Raw genomic sequence first — 21,840 nt, forward strand, 5'->3', positions numbered from 1 at the left:
AGAGCTATTCATTAAACAAAACAAAAATATAAATATATACTTATTTTAGTTCTTGTAGAAATCACACCTCACCAAATAGTAATCCCTCGTCTGTAAAATGATTTTCCGTTGTTCTGGCGCATGGAGCTGGGCGGTGCGGAGGAGGGACCATGCAGCCAGAGTCTGTCCTATCCAAGGTTAACTGCTGCTGCTGCCCAGAATATAGTAAAGATTTGACAGGTCTTGATGTAGTCTGTTCATTAGCAGACCGGACTTAGCTCACCACAATTAAATTAGTGCAATTTGCCAGCTGTGAAACATCGATCAGTAAGGACCTTTGTTTTGGAGGGGATTATCCCTCGATGCCTCCAAGTAAATCTCATGCGATCTTGAAGCACAATCCATGCTCTCATTAAAATCATGACATTGAGTTTTTCGTCATTTTCAATACAAGACATCCTCAGCCGACGTGATGCCGGAGGGAAGCCCGGTACCAAGAGTACAGAGGAGCTTTGCACGGCAAAGCGCAACATCTGTACAGGGCATGGCACGAGAGTCTCGGGTCTGTCCAAAGACGCGGATGAGAACAGCATCTATCCAGGGAGACTCCCCGCTGATCTCAGGGTGCCTTTGGGAAACCTCCGATCTGTTGCTCTCAAAGAGGAGTCCACAGGAGAGGAGTCTGAACTCAGAAAAGGTGAGCAGTTTTATTCCATGCGTTAGAAAGCAATTGTGTTAGGCTCTAGTGACTGGTTTTACACTCAAACTAAAATTGCAACTTGATGGTCATTTTGCTTGTTACTTTAATGTAAATTACACATGCCCAAATGTATTTATATTGAAGTTAAAAATAAAGTTGTGGGGTTTTTTTTAAAGAAAGAAAAGAAAACATTGCCTTGAACAGTGATGAATTTGTTTCACCTCAATGGCACATTTGTCTCATATTTTAGAAATAAAATGATGGGTTTGATTCACAACAGATTGTCTATGATGAAATGTTGATCATTGTTTGCAATGATTTAATTTATGAAATATATATATATATTTTTTTAAATTACGAATATTCAATTTTATAGCTCAATAAATATAAAAACATATTTGTTTGAGAAGGGTAGTCTTGCTGTGGGACAGTGCTATAAAATGCAACCAAAGGTTATTATATTTTCCATTCTATCCCAGACTTGTTGACTGTGTGAAAGGGAGGAGAGAGATGAAACCTCATACTGGCCAGCATTAGAACTTTTAATGAACCTCTCAGCCAGCAGTTTAGTGGCTGTTGAACATGATCTTAACAGAGAAAAACACAACTATTGTCATCTCCGTTGTCCTATAGGGACTGCAGAGCAGCAGCCACACTGTGTGGATCTGGATAAACGTCTGAAAGCAGAGGAGGCTGAGGAAGGATGCCACCTCAGCGGGGAGACGGTGAGCTGTTCATCCGATGAGCAGCAGTGCAGGCCCGGTGCAAAGAAGCGCACCAGGGCAGCCTTCTCTCACGCACAGGTCTACGAGCTTGAGCGTCGGTTCAACATGCAGCGCTATCTTTCAGGTCCCGAGCGGTCCGGCTTGGCAGAGGCTCTGAAGCTGACAGAGACCCAGGTGAAGATCTGGTTCCAGAACCGGAGATATAAAACCAAACGGCGCCAGATGGCAGCCGAGCTGGCGGGGTGCAGCTCACCAAAGAAAGTAGCAGTACAAGTGCTGGTGAGGGACAATCAAAAGCAGTACTATCAGGCCAATGGACTACAATTCCCAGTGACTGTGCCTCTGTACCAGCAGGCCTACCGATACCAGCCCTGCCTGCACTACTATTGCCAGCCCTGGAGCCTGAGCAGCAGGTCATGTGGGGGGATGTTCTGAGCTGCTGTTTACTGCTGAGGACACATGACTTGGACAAGTGTAGTTCTCTCCACACTCAACCTGTTGGCAGCTTTCTGTATGGATCACACGCTACTGGGATTGTACTTGTACCCCCCCCCCTTTCTTTTATAACTAGAAGCCTGTTTAGCATTTTGGCCTGCTTTTCAGGTTTTCTAAAATGCCAATGTCTTACAGCATGACTAGTTAAATTTCGAGTTAATCAGTGAATCAAGGCAATTTAAAGGATAATGATAACAAATCATCATCGTTATTATTATTATTATTATTATGATACATTATTAAGTGTTAGCCTTCAGTAATGTAGTTTGCATATAAGAGGCATTACAAAGCTCTGTAAATTGATAAGATTATTATTGTATCATGAAATGTTTTTATATGAAAGACAGAAAGAGTTTCCATAAAAATAATTATGTAAAAGCTAACTACTGCTGATCTGTTCTTTAAAAAGAACAAAACAAAACAAACATTTTTCCATCTTTTTGTTTATTAATATTATTTGATCAATTTAAAGAAAGAACTGGCGGGACTTTGAAGGGCATCTGAAACAAGTGTTGTGTTTGGGTTTTTTTTTTTTGTCAGAGGGTAGGGTTGGACATAGAGTGAAGGGGAAAAGCATTTGGGTGATTTTCATTTCAAGGACAAATTCCAAATTAAGTATTATCAATGTTAGGGAGGGAGTTGTAACACTGTAAAAGGAAATTTGAGATGTAATACTCCTCAACATCCCAGTTATTGTCCAAATGTTCCTGAATATTTAACTTTGAGTGGAAAAAAGAATGAAAAATATATTTTTAAAAATAATCTTACATTTAAGTTCCCCTAATAATTCATTCTTTTAAATGTGTCAAATAATACAAATAAGGCAGATTATAAGACAGCAGGCCCCTGGGAACCAGCAATGTGGCTTCCTCAGAGTTTAGGTGTGCATATTAGTTTCACAGCTGCACAAAAGTAAAATTTAGCTGAGGGGATAAACAATCACTCCCTCCGTTATTGAGATGAATGACTAAAGCTTGACTATGTAAAAACAAAACGTACACCTTCAGGAGCACATGAAATAACTCAAGTAGATCTAAAGAGAGGGTACGTTTGAAATCATTTGCAAATGATCTACAAAATATATCTGGGTAAATATATATCTAATCACCTTGCCCCCTCTTCATCCAAAGCAATTGCTCCTACACGGCCCATAGAAGGATCTATATGTTATTCCTCTCTTAATGACAGCCAGTTACAGTCTAAGAGACCAGACAGAACAGAAAGGAATCCTGAATTTATACAAACCCAATGAGAGAAAGTAGCCTAAAAAACATGGCAGACAATCGGACATTTTTAGAAGGTATTTATTGTATTTACGGGACATCTTTGTTAATCATAAAACTCTGCACCTTCAAAAACATATTCTTTACGTTAGGTTTATGGATCTTTGGGAGAGATTGTCAGCATGAAAATATCACGTACTGTAAAAAGTTCCAAGTAAAGACATCCTTACAAAACAGCCGATTTAGTTTACAGATGTTGGCAATGTGCTAAATGGACAAATTTCAATACTTATAAAGATGATGGTAAATATTTACAGTTCCTTTCTTTCTTTTAAAAAAAAGGTGTCTTTTATATGTGTGTCAAGAGTCCTGCTACCCTCAACTGTATGCTGCATGGGTCAGAGAGGGCCAATAGAACGTGGAGATGTTGCACCACCCAGCCATGCTGCAAAAGACAGCACACATTAATCACGTCTTACCGAAAAGACTACACGCATGTTAAAGACATGTACAAAATGGCCTCACTTCATAGGAAAATATAAACTGAATCACTTAACCTGAACTATGTTCTACAGAGATTGAGTGCTCTTTTACAAGTATTTGCCTATACAACAAGGTATCATGTTTATAAGCTAAGAAAATATTAATATTACAAAATTGAAACATTAAAGACATCAACATGATTATAATAGGTACTCAAACTTCCCTTTTCCCAACACCAATTGCTTTGGTAGAGAGGGTTACCTTGTGCAACACACTGGCACCAGCCCAAACCTCATTTATCTCTTATATCAAAACACCACTTCAAACTCTCATAAGTGGTTGATACAACACCTTTTTTAGGGGGAGGACTCACACACACATAACACCTCTTTTAGACTGTCAGACTGGAAATCACCAGGGCATCAATAAGTCTTTTTTCACTTACACACATGTAGGATTATTGGCTCTTCAAGACAAAGACAACTAAGATGCAACGGAAAAGGTCATGGTGTTGCATTGTGGTATGCGATTTTCCATGAGCTCTGATTAGTCACATTGTGCTGTTGAATAGTTGCACTAGTCACTGCATTCTTCCATGACTAGATACGATTTTTCTGTCTTTTCTTGCACCCATTGATGTTGTAAAGTTCCATAGACAAGTAACTGAAAGTAAGTGACACAACAAAGACATCATTTTGATGGGCCTTCACTTTGAAGATAATTCAGGTTTAGTTTTTCATCTGCTTAAGCCATTATTTGAAGCAGTAATAATGATACAATTATTCTCACCAATTGAATTGATTGAATCTGCGAGCATGGAAACATACAAAAACACATCATGAAGCGAGTGACAAAACTCAACATTTTAGCCATAAGATCTTTTTTTACTTTAAATTAAAGGTCAAGCTAAATGTGCGTACATACCAGAAGTTTGTGCATGAACACATGCATGTGTGTGGCTTTGTGTGTACAAAATGTTGTTGTAATCACTAGGGAAGAGCAGTTTGCAAAAGAAAGTTTGATTAATAATTAAAACATTTGTTTAAAATCTGTATAATTGTCTGACTGCCGTTTTTTTTATGCCCTGTCAGACGTCTTTGTTACATCTCAGATATTGTGTGCTATTGCAGGCAATAGCCTACTGAGCCTACAAGCATTACTGCATGTGTAAATATGTAATGCTCAGGTATGTAAACACTTTGAGCTGTGCTTTATAAGTGTGCCTCCACATGAGTAGGCCCATAAAGCAGAGAGAGAATAAAAGGAGCCAGACATTAGTGCAGAAGAACATGTCCACCTGCCGCTTTGAACAATCGTCAGCACCAGCGTCCACTAAACACAGCAGATTTGAATACCACTTGTGAATAGAAACGGGTACATTTGCTGTTGTCTTTTTGTTGTAGATTTCTCAGCTGGGAGGAATGCGTTTAGGGTGGGGCTAAGTTAAAGTGAGCAACACAGGAATGACAGCCCTCACCTAATCCATGCGTGGCTTGCTTTCAAGATCCAGATCTATTGATGGAGAATTCTCACAGGGCTCCTGAGCAGCAATTACACATGCATTTCCGATGTGTCTATTGAAACAGGAATTATTTTCTCAAGGGCCTTGTTGATTCAAACAATATCATCTTAACATAACCGCTCTTGGCACTGAGACTGTGACAGGTAATATGAACGAGATTTAGAGCTCACACGAAAGCGAGACAGGGAGAGGCTTCCCAGTTATTATTCAGTTGCTGCTACCAGTGGTTGATTGTACTATCAGAAACAACCACTGAATATTTGGCTTTGTGAAAAGGACCGAGCAGTGGTGTGCCTTGCTGCTCTTAATGCGTTAGCCCTCGGCAGACACAGGGGCAGGACTCAGGAAGGAGAGGGGTCATGGTTAATACCTCTGTTTAAAGACAGATCTGCTTCCCTTTGACCTGTGCTAAAACACACATACACACGCACAAACACACACACACGCACACACACCACAAATAATCCCACCCAGAGGACTCTTCAGGCTTTTTCCAGAACGTATTAGCAGATAACATCAGTGCATGTAGGAATGTAAACATTTACAGTAAAGCTATAAGACATCAACTCCCCCTGGGGAAGACAAATCTATCACGCCAACCGCATCAACACTCACAAGCACCCCCAGCTATAAGAATAAGATATCACACCTTAGAATATTGATTGAAGAAGAACATTTTGTTAGTTAAAACCCTCTGTTCAATGTTTATTTAGTTAAATATATATTCAGATTTAACACTGGAGTTTTTAGAAATGTTTTGGATAACACAAAACGTAATCAATCCTGCAAACCACCACTACATTACAAATACTATAACATAACAAGAATGATGCCTAATCTTAATCTATCACTGTCCAGAAATACCCAAATAAAAGAAATATATAGATATTCCAAAAGAAGTGCAGCACTCAAGTGTTGATAAACAATTAGAATGTCAACGTGATGAATGAAGCTTCCAAGAGACAAACTATTTGGAAGTCTCCAGAAACTTGGTTTACATCTTTTGACAAATCTTGTTTTGAAGCTTAAGGCTGAGCAGAGCAGCAGTTATTGTGGCCCAGTGGTCATAGCATTGTGCCTGCAAAGAGACGCAGTGATCCCAGCTCTGTGTTTGTCAGAATAGGAGCAGGGGTCATGTGGGGGGATTAAAAAAGATGGAAAGATGAGCCCACCCAGAAAACAGGCTCATCTGAAGAAAAATAAGTAACACAGGTTTGTGTGTGTGCATGTCTGTGTGTGTTGTGGGTGTGTCCATCAGGAGCAGATTTGGGATTTTAAGAGCTGAGAGTTTGAGTGGAGGCAGATTAAGAAACAGAACTTCTAACGCAGGAAAATGACAAAATCAAAAACACAATACCACTACACATCCCCACGCCAAACACATTATTATCTGTATTTCCTCTTCTTTGTGAGCACCTCACCTAGTTTACAATTTTTTGCTTTGACACACAAGACAAACATTGAATTAAAACTAGAGAGATACATGTTGAATGAAGTGTAATGGGCCTTTGTAAAAACAGTTGGTCAACCAATGGATGATGGTGAGTTTGTGTTGAGCTCCTCTGTCCATAGATGGACAGGAAGTCTTCCAAGCTGCCACATGTCCTTCCTACGACTCCTCTGTGGTCTCATGTCTCCCACACACACATGCTCAGACAGACACACACTCCTCCAGAGCCGGCCGGAGGAATCCAAATGTTTTAATTAGCCATGATAAGCTGAGACAAGGAGAGCACTGAGCAGCTCTGACACAGAGACGACTCCTATCAGGGGGCTGATAAAGGAACTACTCAAGCCCACTTACGGCCTCTCATGCTTTCCTCTTCCCTCTCCTCTCCTCTCCCTGGTCTTCCTCCTCACCTCCAATGAGAGGAACTCTCATCACTGTTGAAACAGAGTATCCAACATCGCCAGATTGTTTTCTTATCACAACTTAAATCCAACTTCCTCTCACTTGATTGCACTTTATATCTTGCTTTGTTTCTTTATTTCTTGCAACATACATTAGTTTAACCCATCTGTGCCATATTTTGAATTTTAAACCCTGTGTTCTGCTATTTAGTCCCCACATAACTAGAGAAACAAGAATATGAATATATTTCACAAGGCTACAGGGTTAGGAGCAAGACAAAGAAGGCATAAAATATGTCCTAACCTTGAACCAATGCTCTATCTCTGGCAGTCCAGAGAAACACACTCACACACACAAACCTCAAGTCCACCTGATTCACACAGAGTTACAAAGTCAATTGGACAGATCCTCCCTAAACATCTCTGTCAGAGAAACACATTTTGGACATCTGTTATAATTTTTAGCTGGGCTGTCAGCAACTTTGCAGAACAACAATGAAATGGAGTAAACTAAATAAAAAATATAAACATTTATAAAAGGAATGGCTTTAGTATAGATTGCTGCTGATAAAACCTGTCACTCAAGTTGTTTTAGACAAGTGTATAAGAACACGTTTGATGGTGTGAATGCTTCTGGTGATGAAATGAAAGGCTCACAGTTTTCACCAGACTAGTTTGTGCTGACTGGAGCTTGGAGGCATATAGCAGTTGAGCTTATTTGACAGGAAGGGAAGACAGCTTTCTTTTCAAGATCAAGTTCAAAGGGCAGGAGGCCGGTTTCTTCCTCAGTGTCCCTGACTGCACCTGTGTGGCTTTGTTCACACACACACACACACACACACACACACACACACACACACAAAATATTGTCCACACCGTTTGTACACCATTGACAGACAACTTTAGTTTTGCTCTCGGGCTATGTGTGTGTTTGCAATTGCACGTGTGCTGTGTGTGTGCATGTGTCTTAAGTTCCAGTTGCAGCTTACTGAAGTGTTTGTATGAAGATTATATGACCTCGCTTACCTTTTAAAAAGGAATTTGTCGCAACATTTAGGCAAAGGGAAAGGCAGAGGAGAGAGATTGCTGGACACCTGCACCATGGGTAACAATGCTGCAATTCATCAGACCCTGCCAAGGCTTAGCTCACAAAGGCTAGGCGAAGAGAAGTGTGCGTGTGCGTTTGTTACTTTGATCATAGTAGAGGTTTAGAGATCGTTCCTTAGGCATTTTGCTCAAAACTTCTATATCTCTTTTTCACATTATCCCACTTTGTCTTCTCTTATGAATATATCACTTTCCCTACCATAGGAGCATTTTTGCCTCTCTCTGCTTCTCAGTAATCTGGGCCATTAGCAATGGCATTTTACTATAAACACTTGGATTTATCGAGGAGCTTTCTTTTCAATGCAAGTCTTGCATGTTATTCTTTTATTGCACGAGAAGTGAGCAGGATCCGGTTTCAAACTCACACTCACACCAGAGTCAAACACAACATCTTCATGGTGTCCTGCGTCTATGCAGGCTTCACATCACACACCAAAACAGCTGTTTTCTCTTCTGTTGCAGCTTTCTACCACAGATAAATTGCTGTGTGCATGAGTGTGTGTGTTTAATTGTGTGTATGTGGGTGTGTTAGCGATCATCTAGTATCCTTGGTGGTGCATGGGAAGAATTTATCCTCCCCACTTTTCCTCTTAAGTGATGACAGGAGTTGTTTCTCCCCCACATTCAAATTTTCCACAGCAAAGCACTATGGGAGGAATTCAAGCCACAACTGGACCAGTAGATTCATAATCTTTCTGTTATTTTAGTAAACTACCCCTCATCCAGAATTTACTGATGATCTTTGGAGGCATGTCAACATGAACAATGATAAAGAGATCATAAAATCAAGCTAGGGACCATTTTTCAAAAGTTTGGCAAGACCTATTTGAGAAAATCCCAAAAATTGGGCATGAATGAACAGTGAATACATTTTAAAATATGCATCACGTTCTCATCCACAGCCACTTGTCACACTCCCATAATTGATGTTATTTGTTCTGAGGGCATATTAAAAAACAACATTTGTGTTTAATCAGGGGCCACAGCTAGTTTTTACCCTGAGGCCCACTAGCAAGTTTACCTAGCCCTGAGTAAGGGGGAATGGCCACATTTCTCAGAAATACAATTTGTATCAGATCACATAAATCTAATTAGCACTTAGCTTGTGGTCATTAATGGAAAAGAAACATGATGAAATGTATAGATAATATCTTAACTCATGGTTATCTTGTCTGCCTATTGTTGTACAGGATCAAGTTTTACGGAATGCCAGTAAAAGCTAAATCCAAACAAATTACACCAGGAATACAGTGTATCATGTTCTTTTATTTGCTCAATGAAGCTATGTACCAAAAAGCTTGTTTGCTCTCTCTGGAGCCTTCCTGCTTCATTTTCTGCTCGCTCCTCTCCTCTTGGCTTCCCTTCCCTACTCCCATCAAGCGTGCTATCTTCCCAGAGTGGGAGAGACTGCAGCAGACAAAGGGATTAAAACAACAGCTACTTTATCCAGCAGCACCCATAAGGAGCGTGAGATCAAACCTGTAAGTGTCTGTGTGTATCCCAGTGAGCACGACGAAGAGCTAGTTATCGCACCTCATTCATTAGCTGCTTGCAAGGATGGAACAAAGTGGACATTATGACATAATCCTGTATCACACTGTAATTCATTCTGAGTGGTCTAGTCATGATTTGGCTCAATATATGAAGAGAGATCTGACAAAAGATGCCATAAATAAGGAGAGCATATAAGAGAAGACGAGCAACCGAGCGAGAATTGTTGTAGAGGACAAGAGTCTTTCTGGCTTTCACATTCCTAAGTACCCCTGGAGTGTGTGTTTGTGACCGTGTGTGAAATAGACCCTTCCACAGGTGCTTGCTGTAAGGGGCTTTGACCAGAGGCTTGAGTTTCCAAAACATGGGCTTACACCAAGACACAAGGGAGTGTATGCGTGTGTTCCTGCCAGCCCTTCATCAACAAGTCTTTTTCACCAGAAAAGATACAACAAAGAGTGTTTGTGGGTATGTTCAAAATAAGACAGAGAAGATGGCCTTGAAATAGCAATAATAATAATATTTGGTCAAGCAGAAAAATGGTTTAAGGTCTGCTTTGACGGTATTGGCCACCGATGTGTACACACACACACACACACACACACACACACACACACACACACACACACACACACACACACACACACACACACACACACACACAGGGTAAATATGGTAAACACTCAGAGTAATTATAACTGCCAGAGTTATAGCTTTTAGAGTGGTAAACTTTACACAATCTTTCCTTTCATGTCTGTGTGTCAAATTAGATTGCTCTATTGTAGTGATTAAAGGGAGTAATTGATGTGACAAGATCACGACTCAACATTGGAACTGTAAACATTGTTATCACAACGGTAGACTTCTATTAGGAGACATTAGGATTGGAGAGGTTTTAAGTACATTTCGAACAAGACGTTCTGTATTCTCTTCATAGACAAATCGCTCTAACTTAAATTACTTTAAAGAGCGGAGAAAAAACAAGATATAGTTGGTTGATAAAATACATATCAACCAACAAAAACTTGCTTTGTCTAACTTATCCTAGGCAACTTTATATGAAAAAACATATTTGCAAAATAGGACAAAGATATCTAGCGCTGACAGATGAGTGTTCAACAGCTGAGGGACACGACAGTTAAATGTAATATTGCCACTGTATGAGACAGGATTGGCCTGTTCAACATGAAACTTATTTTTTACTCTCCAAAGAAACACCTGGCTCTTGGGACCTTCTTTCACTATTTTGGATTATTTTTGTGATTGCGTTAATTGTTTAATGTTTGCTATTGTCTTGTGAATTAAAACATTAGAAAAGAAGAGGTGTCACTTCTGCATAGACTGAGGGTTCGCTTCCAAATAAATTGCATTATTATTGTTATTCATCACATATGACACATCTGTGGGACTTGTGGAACTACGGCAGAAACAAATAAATATGATGGCAGCAGCAGAAACAAAGGCGACATTGTTATCATTAGCCAAGTGGAAGCACTTTGTGCACAAATGAGCAACAGCTATATAAACACAAACTGCTAAATTTGTGAGTTGACACCTCTTATTTTATGCACAAGGGGATTGCATACAGGCAAACTGAGGAATTGTTTTAACTGGTCATCTTGAAAATGGCTCCAAACTTCTCAATCTGACCTTTCAACATGAAATGCAACAACTGAAGGAGACAACAACAGCTGTGTGAAATGCAGACCAAAATCTCCATAGACTGGGCATCAGTATCAGGAGTCATCAACCAGGAGTAAGTGAGCGAGGAAGAACAAAGTCACTACATCTGACCCAAAATAATCAAATGTAAACACACACTGGGGTTATGAACTCCCCATATGATATGACTGAAGTGCCAAATAGTCATCTCTCTCCTGATGAAGACAACAAGAACACAAGTATCCTTAATTTAAAACCCTCAAACAAAAGACAACCTTCCATCCTCAAAATCTGAAGGCTCTTGGGCCAGACACGTTTGAAATTTATGAATGTATAGTCTATTATTTTTTCCACTTTTCCATTATTCTCCCACCTTCAAACTATTGTAATTGCTTTCCTCTTGTTTAACTTATAGCTACGGATATTATATAATACATGAATGCTCTCCTATACTCTGTCTTACTCTAGTCCACACATGCATGCACGCTCAACCAAACCCGCAAACAAGCACCCAGACAAGTGGTTTAGGCAGAATTATTTAGGCAGGCCCTGTGAACAATTTGATGGATCTTACATTCTTCCATGATCGCCCTGCAATTCCAAATGCACAGAAAAACTATACTGTAGCAAAAACAAAACAAAAAAAACTTGATTCAATTATTCATCAATATCAGACAATGAGCACAGACTTGACACAGTAGTCTCTAACATGCTCATGGAGGACGTTAGCGCTGTAGGAATCGGCCTACTGCGAAACAAAGCCAAATGGAAACCAACAGACCAAAACAAACTTTAAAAAACGATCACATCAAGCAGTTCACAATCTCAAATGTAATTTCAAAAGCAGATACACATAAATACTCTAAATGCAAAGCCAGCACATAGAGACAAACATTACACCAATCTCAACACATGTTCGCTTTTATAATTCGCATCACATTTATTGGTAATGGCCACACAGCGACGTATAAATAGCGTTTTATTTTACCATGGAGGACGCTTCCTTCATCACAAGGTGGGGGCCGCATGGCTTGGGGTTGATTATGGATATGATTAAATCCAATGAATCTCCCATCTCAAGATGCAATGTCATGAAGTGAAGTCGTTACGAATGAATTCGTAACCTGTATTCGGGAAATTATCTTCCCGATTTGACTGCGCGTTTCTTGCTGTTTTTGGTTTACTTCATTGAAACTAGCTCAATACTGGCATGGTCGTTAGAGATAGGCTATTTCTTCTTAAATAAAACCGTGGTTTCTTTACATATCTTGCTATATTGTACTATGCCATGTGATTTATAGTAGCCGGAACTTATTTGTTTTTTGTTTTTTTACTGCAAAGACTCGGAATACTTTATTTATTGACCTCACACACCTCACACAAACATTTTCACACACCAGTCAAAGTTCAACCCCGCCCACACCGACGCTCCAGGCTTTTAATTGGCTGGCAACATCTTCAGGAAACCAATCACATTTACATCCGTGAAAAAACTAACGTAACGGAACCTACAGATAGAGTAGCTCTGTAGCTATATCGATTCTAGGTAGCTCTGGTGTAGCCTATTCAATTACGCTCCTTGTACCGTAATGATTTTTTTCTGCTAGTTAATACTTCTACTCAACATTTAATTCACAACATTAGTAAGCTAGTTTCAGACCTAGGTTATTAATGCAGAGTGTAAATCAACTAATATGATTACATTATGACGTACACCTAATATTACATCGGCAGTTAAAAGTAACTAACTTGTTTCTTCTTTACCAGCTAAAGCATTAACGTTATAGAGCATCAAATTAATGCGTCAATACTTAAAATCAAGATACATAACATATTTGGTCCTTAGAAGGACCACTATGCATAATAACTACTAATGCTAATACTTTTACTTTCAAGAGCGTGTTCATTATCTGTGACAGTATAAATAAATCATATTCGACTGATCAATCTGGCCAGTGCTTGGCCACAGACACAAAGGTACACAGACACAAAGGCACACACACACACACACACACACACACACACACACACACACACACACACACACACACACACACACACACACACACACACACACACACACACACACACACACACACACACACACACACACACACAGACTCTGTTACACAAACAGTGAGGAAGAAATGGGCAAATGACCAGACTAAATAGTTTACTCTCAGACTGCTCGGATTTGTAGCAGACGGGCTCAATCCTGGTCTCCCACACAGACACAAAGACAAATACTAATCTGAAAAAGAAAAGAAGATAAAACTCACCTTTGAAAGACAAGTCACATTCAATTTCTACTAGTTGCCCCTCTGTATCTGAATCACAGTATTTCTACACTCGTGCCATATCATAGTTCTTACTCATGGAAAGCTTGTCAGTCAGTTCATTCATTACTGTAAATACAGTGAACAAGCTCTAGCTGGCTGATCATCAGGAGAGAAAAAAGAGCGACACACCACTCTATCAGCATACGACTACAACAGGCCACACATATTGTACATGCATAGATAGTTGGGTGGAAGGCGACAGGAATGGTTCATTAACACTCCCTGTTTGAACAGGTGTCTGCCTGAAAAGAATGGGTGTGAATGTGTGTCTGTTTCTGTGTTTGTGCGCCTGTATACAGAGGCTGATGTGTTGAGGCTTTCACTTCTCACTATGATTTGTAAAAACATTAAACTTGCTGCTCTTAAACTGAGTTTTTTCTAAATTAAAGAATTCTATCTTTGTGTAAAGTGTTTCATATAACTCCTGGCCAGAGTGATGTATTTATAGACCCTAAGGGAAGCTTAGACTGACTGACTGACTCACACCAACAGGCATAATGAAAGAAACATTTGAAGTTTTTCTCCCCATCTCAATTAAGGTATGGTGCTGTGGAGCCAATACATTCACCTATGACACAAGGAAATTCAGAAAATACATGTTTTTAGATGCCTAAGCACAAATCATGATATTCATACTGTCTACATGGCTCTTTCTCTGAACATGGATGAAGCATTTATAATAGATAGTTTTTGTGTTTTTGATTCAATTCTCTTTATCCTAACATGATCATTTAGGGGGGAGGTCTCAAAGCAATCTTTCCAATGGTGAATGAAGTTTTTCTGAAGTGACCATTCACATGAAGAGTCCTCAAAAGTCTTTTAGCGGCAGGTCTTAGAATAGAAATAGGTCTTTATATTTGTTTTTAATTTTCAATCTTAAAGTCAATTATGTCCATCTTATATTATCAAGGTTTACTCTATCACGCGTCAATTGCTGAATTCCTCTCCAGGCTGTTTGTACACCGGGCTGTGTGCCCATGAGTTCAAATTGTGTTTTAAGTCTTGAAGGTCAAAGTTGAAAACTGCACCTGTGTTCAAGACTAAACAACTGTACCTGCCTCAAACTAAAGATAAATACCTGAAGACACACACAAACTCACTGTGTGCTACTGGCAGGACAGATGTGGCTTAGGGCATTGCCTTCTTTTCATTCATCCCATTCTTTCAGTTTCTATTCACTAGGAAAACAAAGACTTAAGACCTTTTATAGGCAGCCAGAATATAATGACAATATGAACCTGTTCGTAATGACTGGTGAATGGGAACATTCTATCTTCTCATACTCTAGCAAAGTATTCAGAAACGTTTAAAGAAAGGAAAAGAGTGCTCCCATCATTTATGAGCAGTGAGTAGAGACCCGCTGCTCAGTCTTTATTCAACGAGTGCAATTCAGTGTCGGGAACAATGAGACATCAATTAACAAGAATGACAGTTTCCATGTATGTGTACTTAATGGGGGGGGGGGGGGGGGGATTACAGACACATAACTTGTGGGATACTGAATCCTAGTGGGCACAGTTAAATGTACACAAACTTTGCTGTCAAACACAGATATGGAATCTCAGTAGTTCACAAGCTGATAGCTACAGTTAATGCACAGAAATGGCCTTCTCAATGCTGCCCTGGTCTGCTCTGCCAAACACGTACACAAGGCATAAATGGTGAGAATTTTGGTGGTCAAAGGGTTGATTTAACATTTAAATGTGGAAAATATTAGTTTAAAGTAATATATTTGCTGGGAAATAAAATACCAAATAAGGAATCCAAATTAAAATAACCCAAATGCACTCTTCAAATACCTCAATGGTAAATACTATGGTATGTTTGTTGTATGTAGACCATACTGTCCAATTATATCAAAGGGAACATTTGGAAATGTGTCATTTGAAAAAGCAGGGAAAAAAATTAATTATTGCTTTATTTGCCAATAGAAAAAGAAAAAGAAACCCCAAATCTGGTCTTTGGTTACGATTTGAAACCATAAATTACTTCAATTGATCAAGATATACAAAATTACTGTTGCTCTTGGCCTAAAGCTGCCAAGTTTGCAGGGTTCCATTACAGTTCAAGTTTTTCTGGGTACTGATCCAGAAAATAATGTGTGTAAGAACATGTTGTCAGCAAGGGGCAGTTTGTTTTGTATTCTTATTGGATGAAAAACTTTAAAATTAGATCAAATCAAAAAATACTTTGATAAAAAGGACTGAAAGCCTGTGTGTTGCCCAAACTAGAAAGTGTACTTTTCATTTCTTTGATTACTATCAGAGTAGTTCATTATTATATTATTCCTTAATCCAGAAAAGGGTCAGGTTCAAAAGCCAGTTATCATGTTTAATTGCCAATTCCAGACTTAGATGGGTGAACATTAAAACCTGGTTCCTGGACAGCAAACTTGATGAAACTAAAAGAGTTAACACTACTGCCCTCTGCTGACTACCATTCCAACTCAAAACTTGTGCGTTCTTGACATTAATCCTCAGCTTTGACAAGCGTAGAGGTCACTACAATTGCTAAAAAAAAACCTAGTTCTATATTACTGTATAAGTGTTTTCTTCTGGAGGAGAGAATAAACACAACTCAAACCATAACTAGTGTTGAAATAGCGTAGCAGAAATATTACTTATATGCTATGTTTTTAAGTATGGGAAAACTGAGGTGGATTTTAGTCATATTCTATGTGCGTATGGACATGATCTTGTCCTCGGAGGGAGGGCAGGACAATATCATAGGAGAATTAATCGAGGAGATATTTAGATCTCAGCCTCCTTCTGCTGTGATCTCCTCTTATTGTGCTGGTGCTTGGTGAGTCCATACTTGAAGAACTCATAGACTGACCAGCTGATGGCTGTGGAGGGCATCTGGTAGATGATCCTCGCTTGCACTCCCTTGAAGAAACCTTGCAGGCCGCCCAGCCTATAAACAGTCCGGAAGGCATGGGCCAGGCCTGAGATTTGTCTGTGGGCTCCTTGGCCATGGCCCTGTCCGGGGCCTTGGCTGGAAGACAGGGAGTTGAGGGTTAGAGACTCCTGGGTGTTGAGCAGGGTCTTGCAGACATCTAGAGGTGTAGTTGCCGCGGCTGCGATAGCTCCAGCCAAAGCTCCGGACATCATGTGGGACGAGGGATTGTACTGTCTGTGGGGGTTTAGCAGCTCCTGAAGGTACTCATAGGTCATAAAGTGGAGCGCCTGGAAGGGCACGTTCATGGTGAGCTGGGTGGTGTAGCTGCGGTAGAACGCAGCAGGGCCTTCTTTATACCAAACGGCGCGTACGCAGTCCATCACGCCGCGGTAAGGCGAGTTATACATCTGCATGCGCTGCTTCACAACTAGAGTCACATGAGCAGATGAAGAAGGAGAGGTCCAAATGTGTCCAGGGTTGGCAGTACGAGAATGGCAAAGATAGAGAAAGAAAAGAAGATTAGTTAGCTATTGACTTTGTGAATCTCTCCTTACAACACACAGAGTTTCAAAAAAGATGAAGTGTCACTCGAACTGCGTTTGCTCAGACAGCTGCACCCCATCCAACAGCTGCACACGAGGACTCTGACCAGTGTCCTTCTATTAACATGTTGGGGCAGGTGGACAAGAGGCAGATGTGAAAGTCAATATGTGAGACTGCCGGGTTAAGGCCAAAATATGAAGATGGTTGGCAAAGGCGTGGAACTTGTATGTGTCATTACTGACCATCTGTATGGTAGGCTTTTGTTACATGAGAAAAGCTGTCCTAATTCAGTAGTTAGAAGCTAAAGGGATTGTACTGTAAAATGTTGCCTTTACCTTCGGCTGGGTTCATGATTGCATCGTGAAGCAGTGTGGCCACACACCCAGCGGTTCCTGAAACAAATACACCTCAGAAGTGACTAAACATTGAGATAATGATGAAGAATATAGAAGGAAAATAGAGGAAGCTGCAGTAAAGAGGCATACAGAAAACATTGTTTACACTTGCAATAGTAAGGACCCTTTTGATCATGTAACAGCTTCCAATGCAATATTCCTAAAAGTTGCAGATGTCATGCTCAAAACAAAATATTATAGTAGCAGATTAAGAGGAAACTCAGCAAATTGTACATGTGTAAAAACGAGGGATCACACCTGATCGAATTCAGGTGGCCAAACCTGAGCAAAGAGAGACACCTAGTGGACAAGACTCTCTTTTGAGAGATTTAAACCAAAAGCTTTAAAAGAGAGGATAGACAGTGGAGGGAGCAGATGAGACGGGAGAATGGGGAGAAAGAGGACTTACCCAGCCTTGCACTAAACTGGAAAAGAAGGAAGAGAGAGTAGGAAGAACAAGGAATAAGGAAATGATTGACATTTAGAGCACGGTTTTTAAATCTCTTTCTATTTTGTAGCCAATGTGACTTTTCTGTACTTGATCCACATTGTTTAAGTTTAATAAAAAACTGTAACCGATTGAAAGCTGACCCTGACACTTCATTATAGTGAAAAACTGTAGCTATGAAAAGGCATTATCCAATTTGATGGCATGCTTGGGGTTCTTAGAATTGGCGAGGCTACATCTAGCCAGATTAGGCTCAGCTTCATAGAGATTACACTGGTGATTCTTGGCATTATGCTTGAAATGAAAGACCTAATTATCTGCCTATATTAGTGATACCATTGATCTCAAATTTAACATCATGTATAAATCTTTAACATGTCAATGCTAAACTGTGTTTATGTATGTTATATGGTACCATTAGCCAAATGACTGTTAGCCCCTGGGTGAATGACATCGCTTAGAGTCTTTTTGAGTTTCTCATAGCTGGCAAAATAGAGGGCATGGGCAGGTCCCGCGCCAACTGCTGTTGCATTCAGCCCCCTCATTGGCCGCCAGATTCCCTCTGTGGCTATAATTCGGCGGAGAGCATCCATCACATTCCTGTAGCGGGCTGCAGGGGCGGGCTGGAGGGACTGCATGCGTGTCTGGAAAAGAATAAAAGGTGAAATGTAGCAAAGTTCAAAGTCAACAGGTTGCTCCCTTTCCACCCACCAGTTCTAAGTATTAAGTTAAGCAGTGGCTTCAATACATTTCAGCTGAATTCAAGATAAATATAGAATGTAATGTGTCATTTCGATCCTATTATACATGTGCCTAACAATTATACAACAAAAAAAAGCATGGCAATGAAAAGGATCCTGAATAGACCGTTGTCTGAATAGGGGTCAACTAAGGGAAATGAGGTGCTCCACATTGTGTGTTGGGTACATGCATAATTCAATAGAAGGAAGTATGGAGTTACGAGCTCCAAGGTCACAAGGGGACATAAGCTGACTTCCTGTAAGCCTCTTTTCCCACTGACCCTGAAGCACACCTTTCTCTCTTCCTCTCAACTCACGTATGCACGCTGAGATATATGATAAGGTAGAAATATCATCTAATGGACACGTGCAATTAATTTGTGATTCTGTCACTAGCTAATTGATATTTGGAGAGTCAACTACAGTCACACTGCGTCTGAGGAACCAGCAGCGACATAATCCCTGAATACCACACTTCCAGCTGAATGGACAAACTTACACCCCACTGTTTATGTGCGTGTAGGGCTCTAACGAAGCATAAACATGGCCTCATGTCACTCCATGGTACAGCTGTGGAATGCAGGGCCCAAAATGAGCTATCTTACAGTGGTTCGGGTATATGCATTAACTAACTTCACTCCTGGCCCTATTGCACACCACATATTTGCATGATTGTATAACTAAACTGTAATTTGAATGCTGGATTTGATTGGTTCTCTACACAGTCCTTAACATCTTCCATGTCCAGTGTTTCGTCTGGTGTTTGAGCAGGTCGAAAACGTTAACCTTTGTCCTCAATGCAAACACTACTTCTGACATACACTGGAGCAAACACTTAAGACTTGTTGGCTTCTTTCAATGAAATAATCAATACAATTGAAATTCTAGTGATGTGGACTGTGCAGTACTGTACACTCTGGCAGAGCTACAAATGCAACACGCGTTTCAAAATCCAAACCAATTACTGGGATTTGGGACACATTAAGGGAGAATGACGGCCTATTCTAAACTATAATTACACTGCAATCTCTTAAGTGAAAGGCTTATCTCACAGGAGAAAAAGTCTTTATTTGGTGAAGGGGGAAACCTCCAATTAGGAAGCCTTTAAATAAAAAAAAGGCAAATGTTAGACGCATCTAAGATGCCTCTATATGTTTAAGTGCAGTATGCTTTAATTTGCGGAGTCACAATGCTCCTATTCTCCTTGCTTGAAATGCTGATTTTAAACTGGTGTGGCAGAAGCTGTGTAAATGAGAAAGGACTGTAAACATTGGTTTTGTCCGGGTTTAGGGCTCGACAGGCCGCATCCAAGCAAGACTACAGGTGGCAGAGACATGGATGAAGCATGTGCATGTACAGCTTTTCAATCTGACAAGGACAGCTGACTCAATGCCACTTGCCCCATCTCTAACCCTGTGCTTTTGTTATATGTCTAGAGCCATCTAGATGACCTTTTGGGGCAATACGTGTTGTCTCTACAGGTTTAAGTTAAAAGCAAAATAATCTCATACATAACAACGAAGACCACATGATAAAGAATGACCCAGTGAAATTGCATGACTTGCATGTGAACAAAAAGCTTAGCAAACAATTAGTTATGGTGTGTGAAGCAGTAGGCATGCTGCAACACTGCATACAACTCTGTAACAGTGTGTTAGGAAATGTCAACAGATGCTGAAACTGTGGACTGCAGGGGTCAAATGGTCTCAAAACTGCAGTGTAGGCTATTCTTTCATGTTAATAGTAAGTTACTCAAAACAACAGTTAAGTAATTCCTTGTTATCTTAAACATAGTAAAGCTTAAGTCTCCTAGAACTCTTGTGGCAGAAATTAATAACTCTCATCCACGCTACAAAAAGTTAGTTAACTCCGGTTTGCTTACACGTGACATGGACATTCAGTATTTACGTACTATTATATCCATTGAGACATCAGATTGGTTTGACTACGTTTAGTTAGTAGTTCAAACTAACCAAGTGGGCGCCTGTGTTTGACCCTACTAAAGGTTGTCATACCTACGGACGTTAGCCGGTAGCTTCATATATATTAGCATGCTAACGAGTTAGCTTGTAGGGATGTGACATGATAACTGAGCCGACTGACCTTGTCCTCAAACCAGTCTACACCACAGCGTGTTTATTAGGTAAGCGAACAAGCTAGTGAGCTATGCTAACAAACACGTTGGCTAGAGGAATAACACACACATTACCCAACATATACCAGTTTGTGGAAGCACTGAGCATTGATAAAAAGTTGTGGATCAGCCGGTGCACATTGGGCTAAGCTACCTTGACACAGTCGATGGGGAACATGAGGCAGTGCTCCATGATCCCGGCCACGGCTCCAGCCAACATGTGGGTGCTAGTGGAGGCTCCCTGTGGCAATCCCTCATAGTCTGGTTCAGAGTCCTCTGTTTGAGCATCTTGTGCACTACGGTTAAAATCAACAGTCTGCAGCTCCGTTTCCCCTCCGATCCGGGGTGACAGGCTACCCACGATACTTTCCGAAACTCCCCAGAATCTTCCCCCAAGCCATCGAACTTCTGCCCCGGCAGATGCACCAGCAACCCCGGGATCATTGCCTGTAGTCTCCGCTGTCATCCGACGCCTCCTCACAAATCCATCTGCTTCCATGAGAAACCAGGTAAAATGTAAAAACACGCAGATGCAGCGACTTGTTGGTGATATCAGTCCTTAAGGTTCACATTCCCGTGGGGAGGTTTTAACGATGCTTCTCTACTACACCATTCCCTCCCCGCCTCATTAGGCTACTTCCCAGCCAGGGCCAAGCAAGGGAGGCCGTGGCGGACAAATACACAACAAGCCCCAGCAGAGGCCGCGATGAGGAAATGATCTCTGATTGGTTACGATGGTCAAGTCCTACTCAGGCTATTGGGTGATAGACCTGCCACTCATGAGAGGGAAAACTTCAGTTGACATTAACTATGGCTACATGCAGCCTGCATTTGGGAAAGCGATCAAAGCTATAGGTCACTGCAGGTCATCCATAACGACATTTCTTAACTACATAACTTAATCAGTTTTATTTGTTTACATTTGATGTGTCACTTAATGCTACTTTTATAGTCTTATTTTCAGTGTTGTGAAATACAGATTTTAAAGTTTACATAAAAAACACATAGAAACCAATGTAGAAGCAGTATCTCTCCACAGGATAATAATAATTGTAATCCAGGAATTATTGAACTATAATTTTTCAACAGAATTATTCAACGGATA

The 21,840-nt window shown here is 40.4% G+C and overlaps 2 protein-coding genes across 2 annotated transcripts; one reads left to right on the forward strand and one right to left on the reverse strand.

Moving 5' to 3' along the window:
* The first annotated feature begins 215 nt into the window (after positions 1-215).
* On the forward strand, positions 216-3,434 carry nkx3.3 (NK3 homeobox 3). The gene is made up of 2 exons (XM_063874270.1): positions 216-676; positions 1,313-3,434. Exons 1-2 carry the CDS (start codon positions 400-402, stop codon positions 1,837-1,839), a joined length of 804 nt encoding a protein of 267 aa, XP_063730340.1. The 5' UTR covers positions 216-399; the 3' UTR covers positions 1,840-3,434.
* Positions 3,435-14,904: 11,470 nt separating this feature from the next.
* slc25a28 (solute carrier family 25 member 28) lies at positions 14,905-21,427 on the reverse strand. Its single transcript, XM_063875083.1, has 4 exons — positions 20,890-21,427; positions 18,277-18,505; positions 17,354-17,410; positions 14,905-16,902 (listed from the first exon to the last, which is right to left on the reverse strand). The coding sequence occupies exons 1-4, from the start codon at positions 21,232-21,234 to the stop codon at positions 16,328-16,330; spliced, it is 1,206 nt and encodes a 401-aa protein (XP_063731153.1). The 5' UTR covers positions 21,235-21,427; the 3' UTR covers positions 14,905-16,327.
* Between the last annotated feature and the right edge of the window lie 413 nt (positions 21,428-21,840).

Source organism: Eleginops maclovinus, chromosome 22, assembly GCF_036324505.1.
Source record: "Eleginops maclovinus isolate JMC-PN-2008 ecotype Puerto Natales chromosome 22, JC_Emac_rtc_rv5, whole genome shotgun sequence".
Classification (NCBI taxonomy): Eukaryota; Metazoa; Chordata; class Actinopteri; order Perciformes; family Eleginopidae; genus Eleginops; species Eleginops maclovinus.

Coding starts and splice junctions, on each gene's coding strand:
- nkx3.3 (XM_063874270.1), top strand. CDS start 400: ATGACATTGAGTTTTTCGTCATTTTCAATACAAGACATCCTCAGCCGA. Junction 677..1,312: donor GGAGTCTGAACTCAGAAAAG/GTGAGCAGTTTT, acceptor GTTGTCCTATAG/GGACTGCAGAGCAGCAGCCA.
- slc25a28 (XM_063875083.1), bottom strand. CDS start 21,234: ATGGAAGCAGATGGATTTGTGAGGAGGCGTCGGATGACAGCGGAGACT. Junction 18,506..20,889: donor TCCCCATCGACTGTGTCAAG/GTAGCTTAGCCC, acceptor ATTCTTTTCCAG/ACACGCATGCAGTCCCTCCA. Junction 16,903..17,353: donor AATCATGAACCCAGCCGAAG/GTAAAGGCAACA, acceptor ATGTGACTCTAG/TTGTGAAGCAGCGCATGCAG.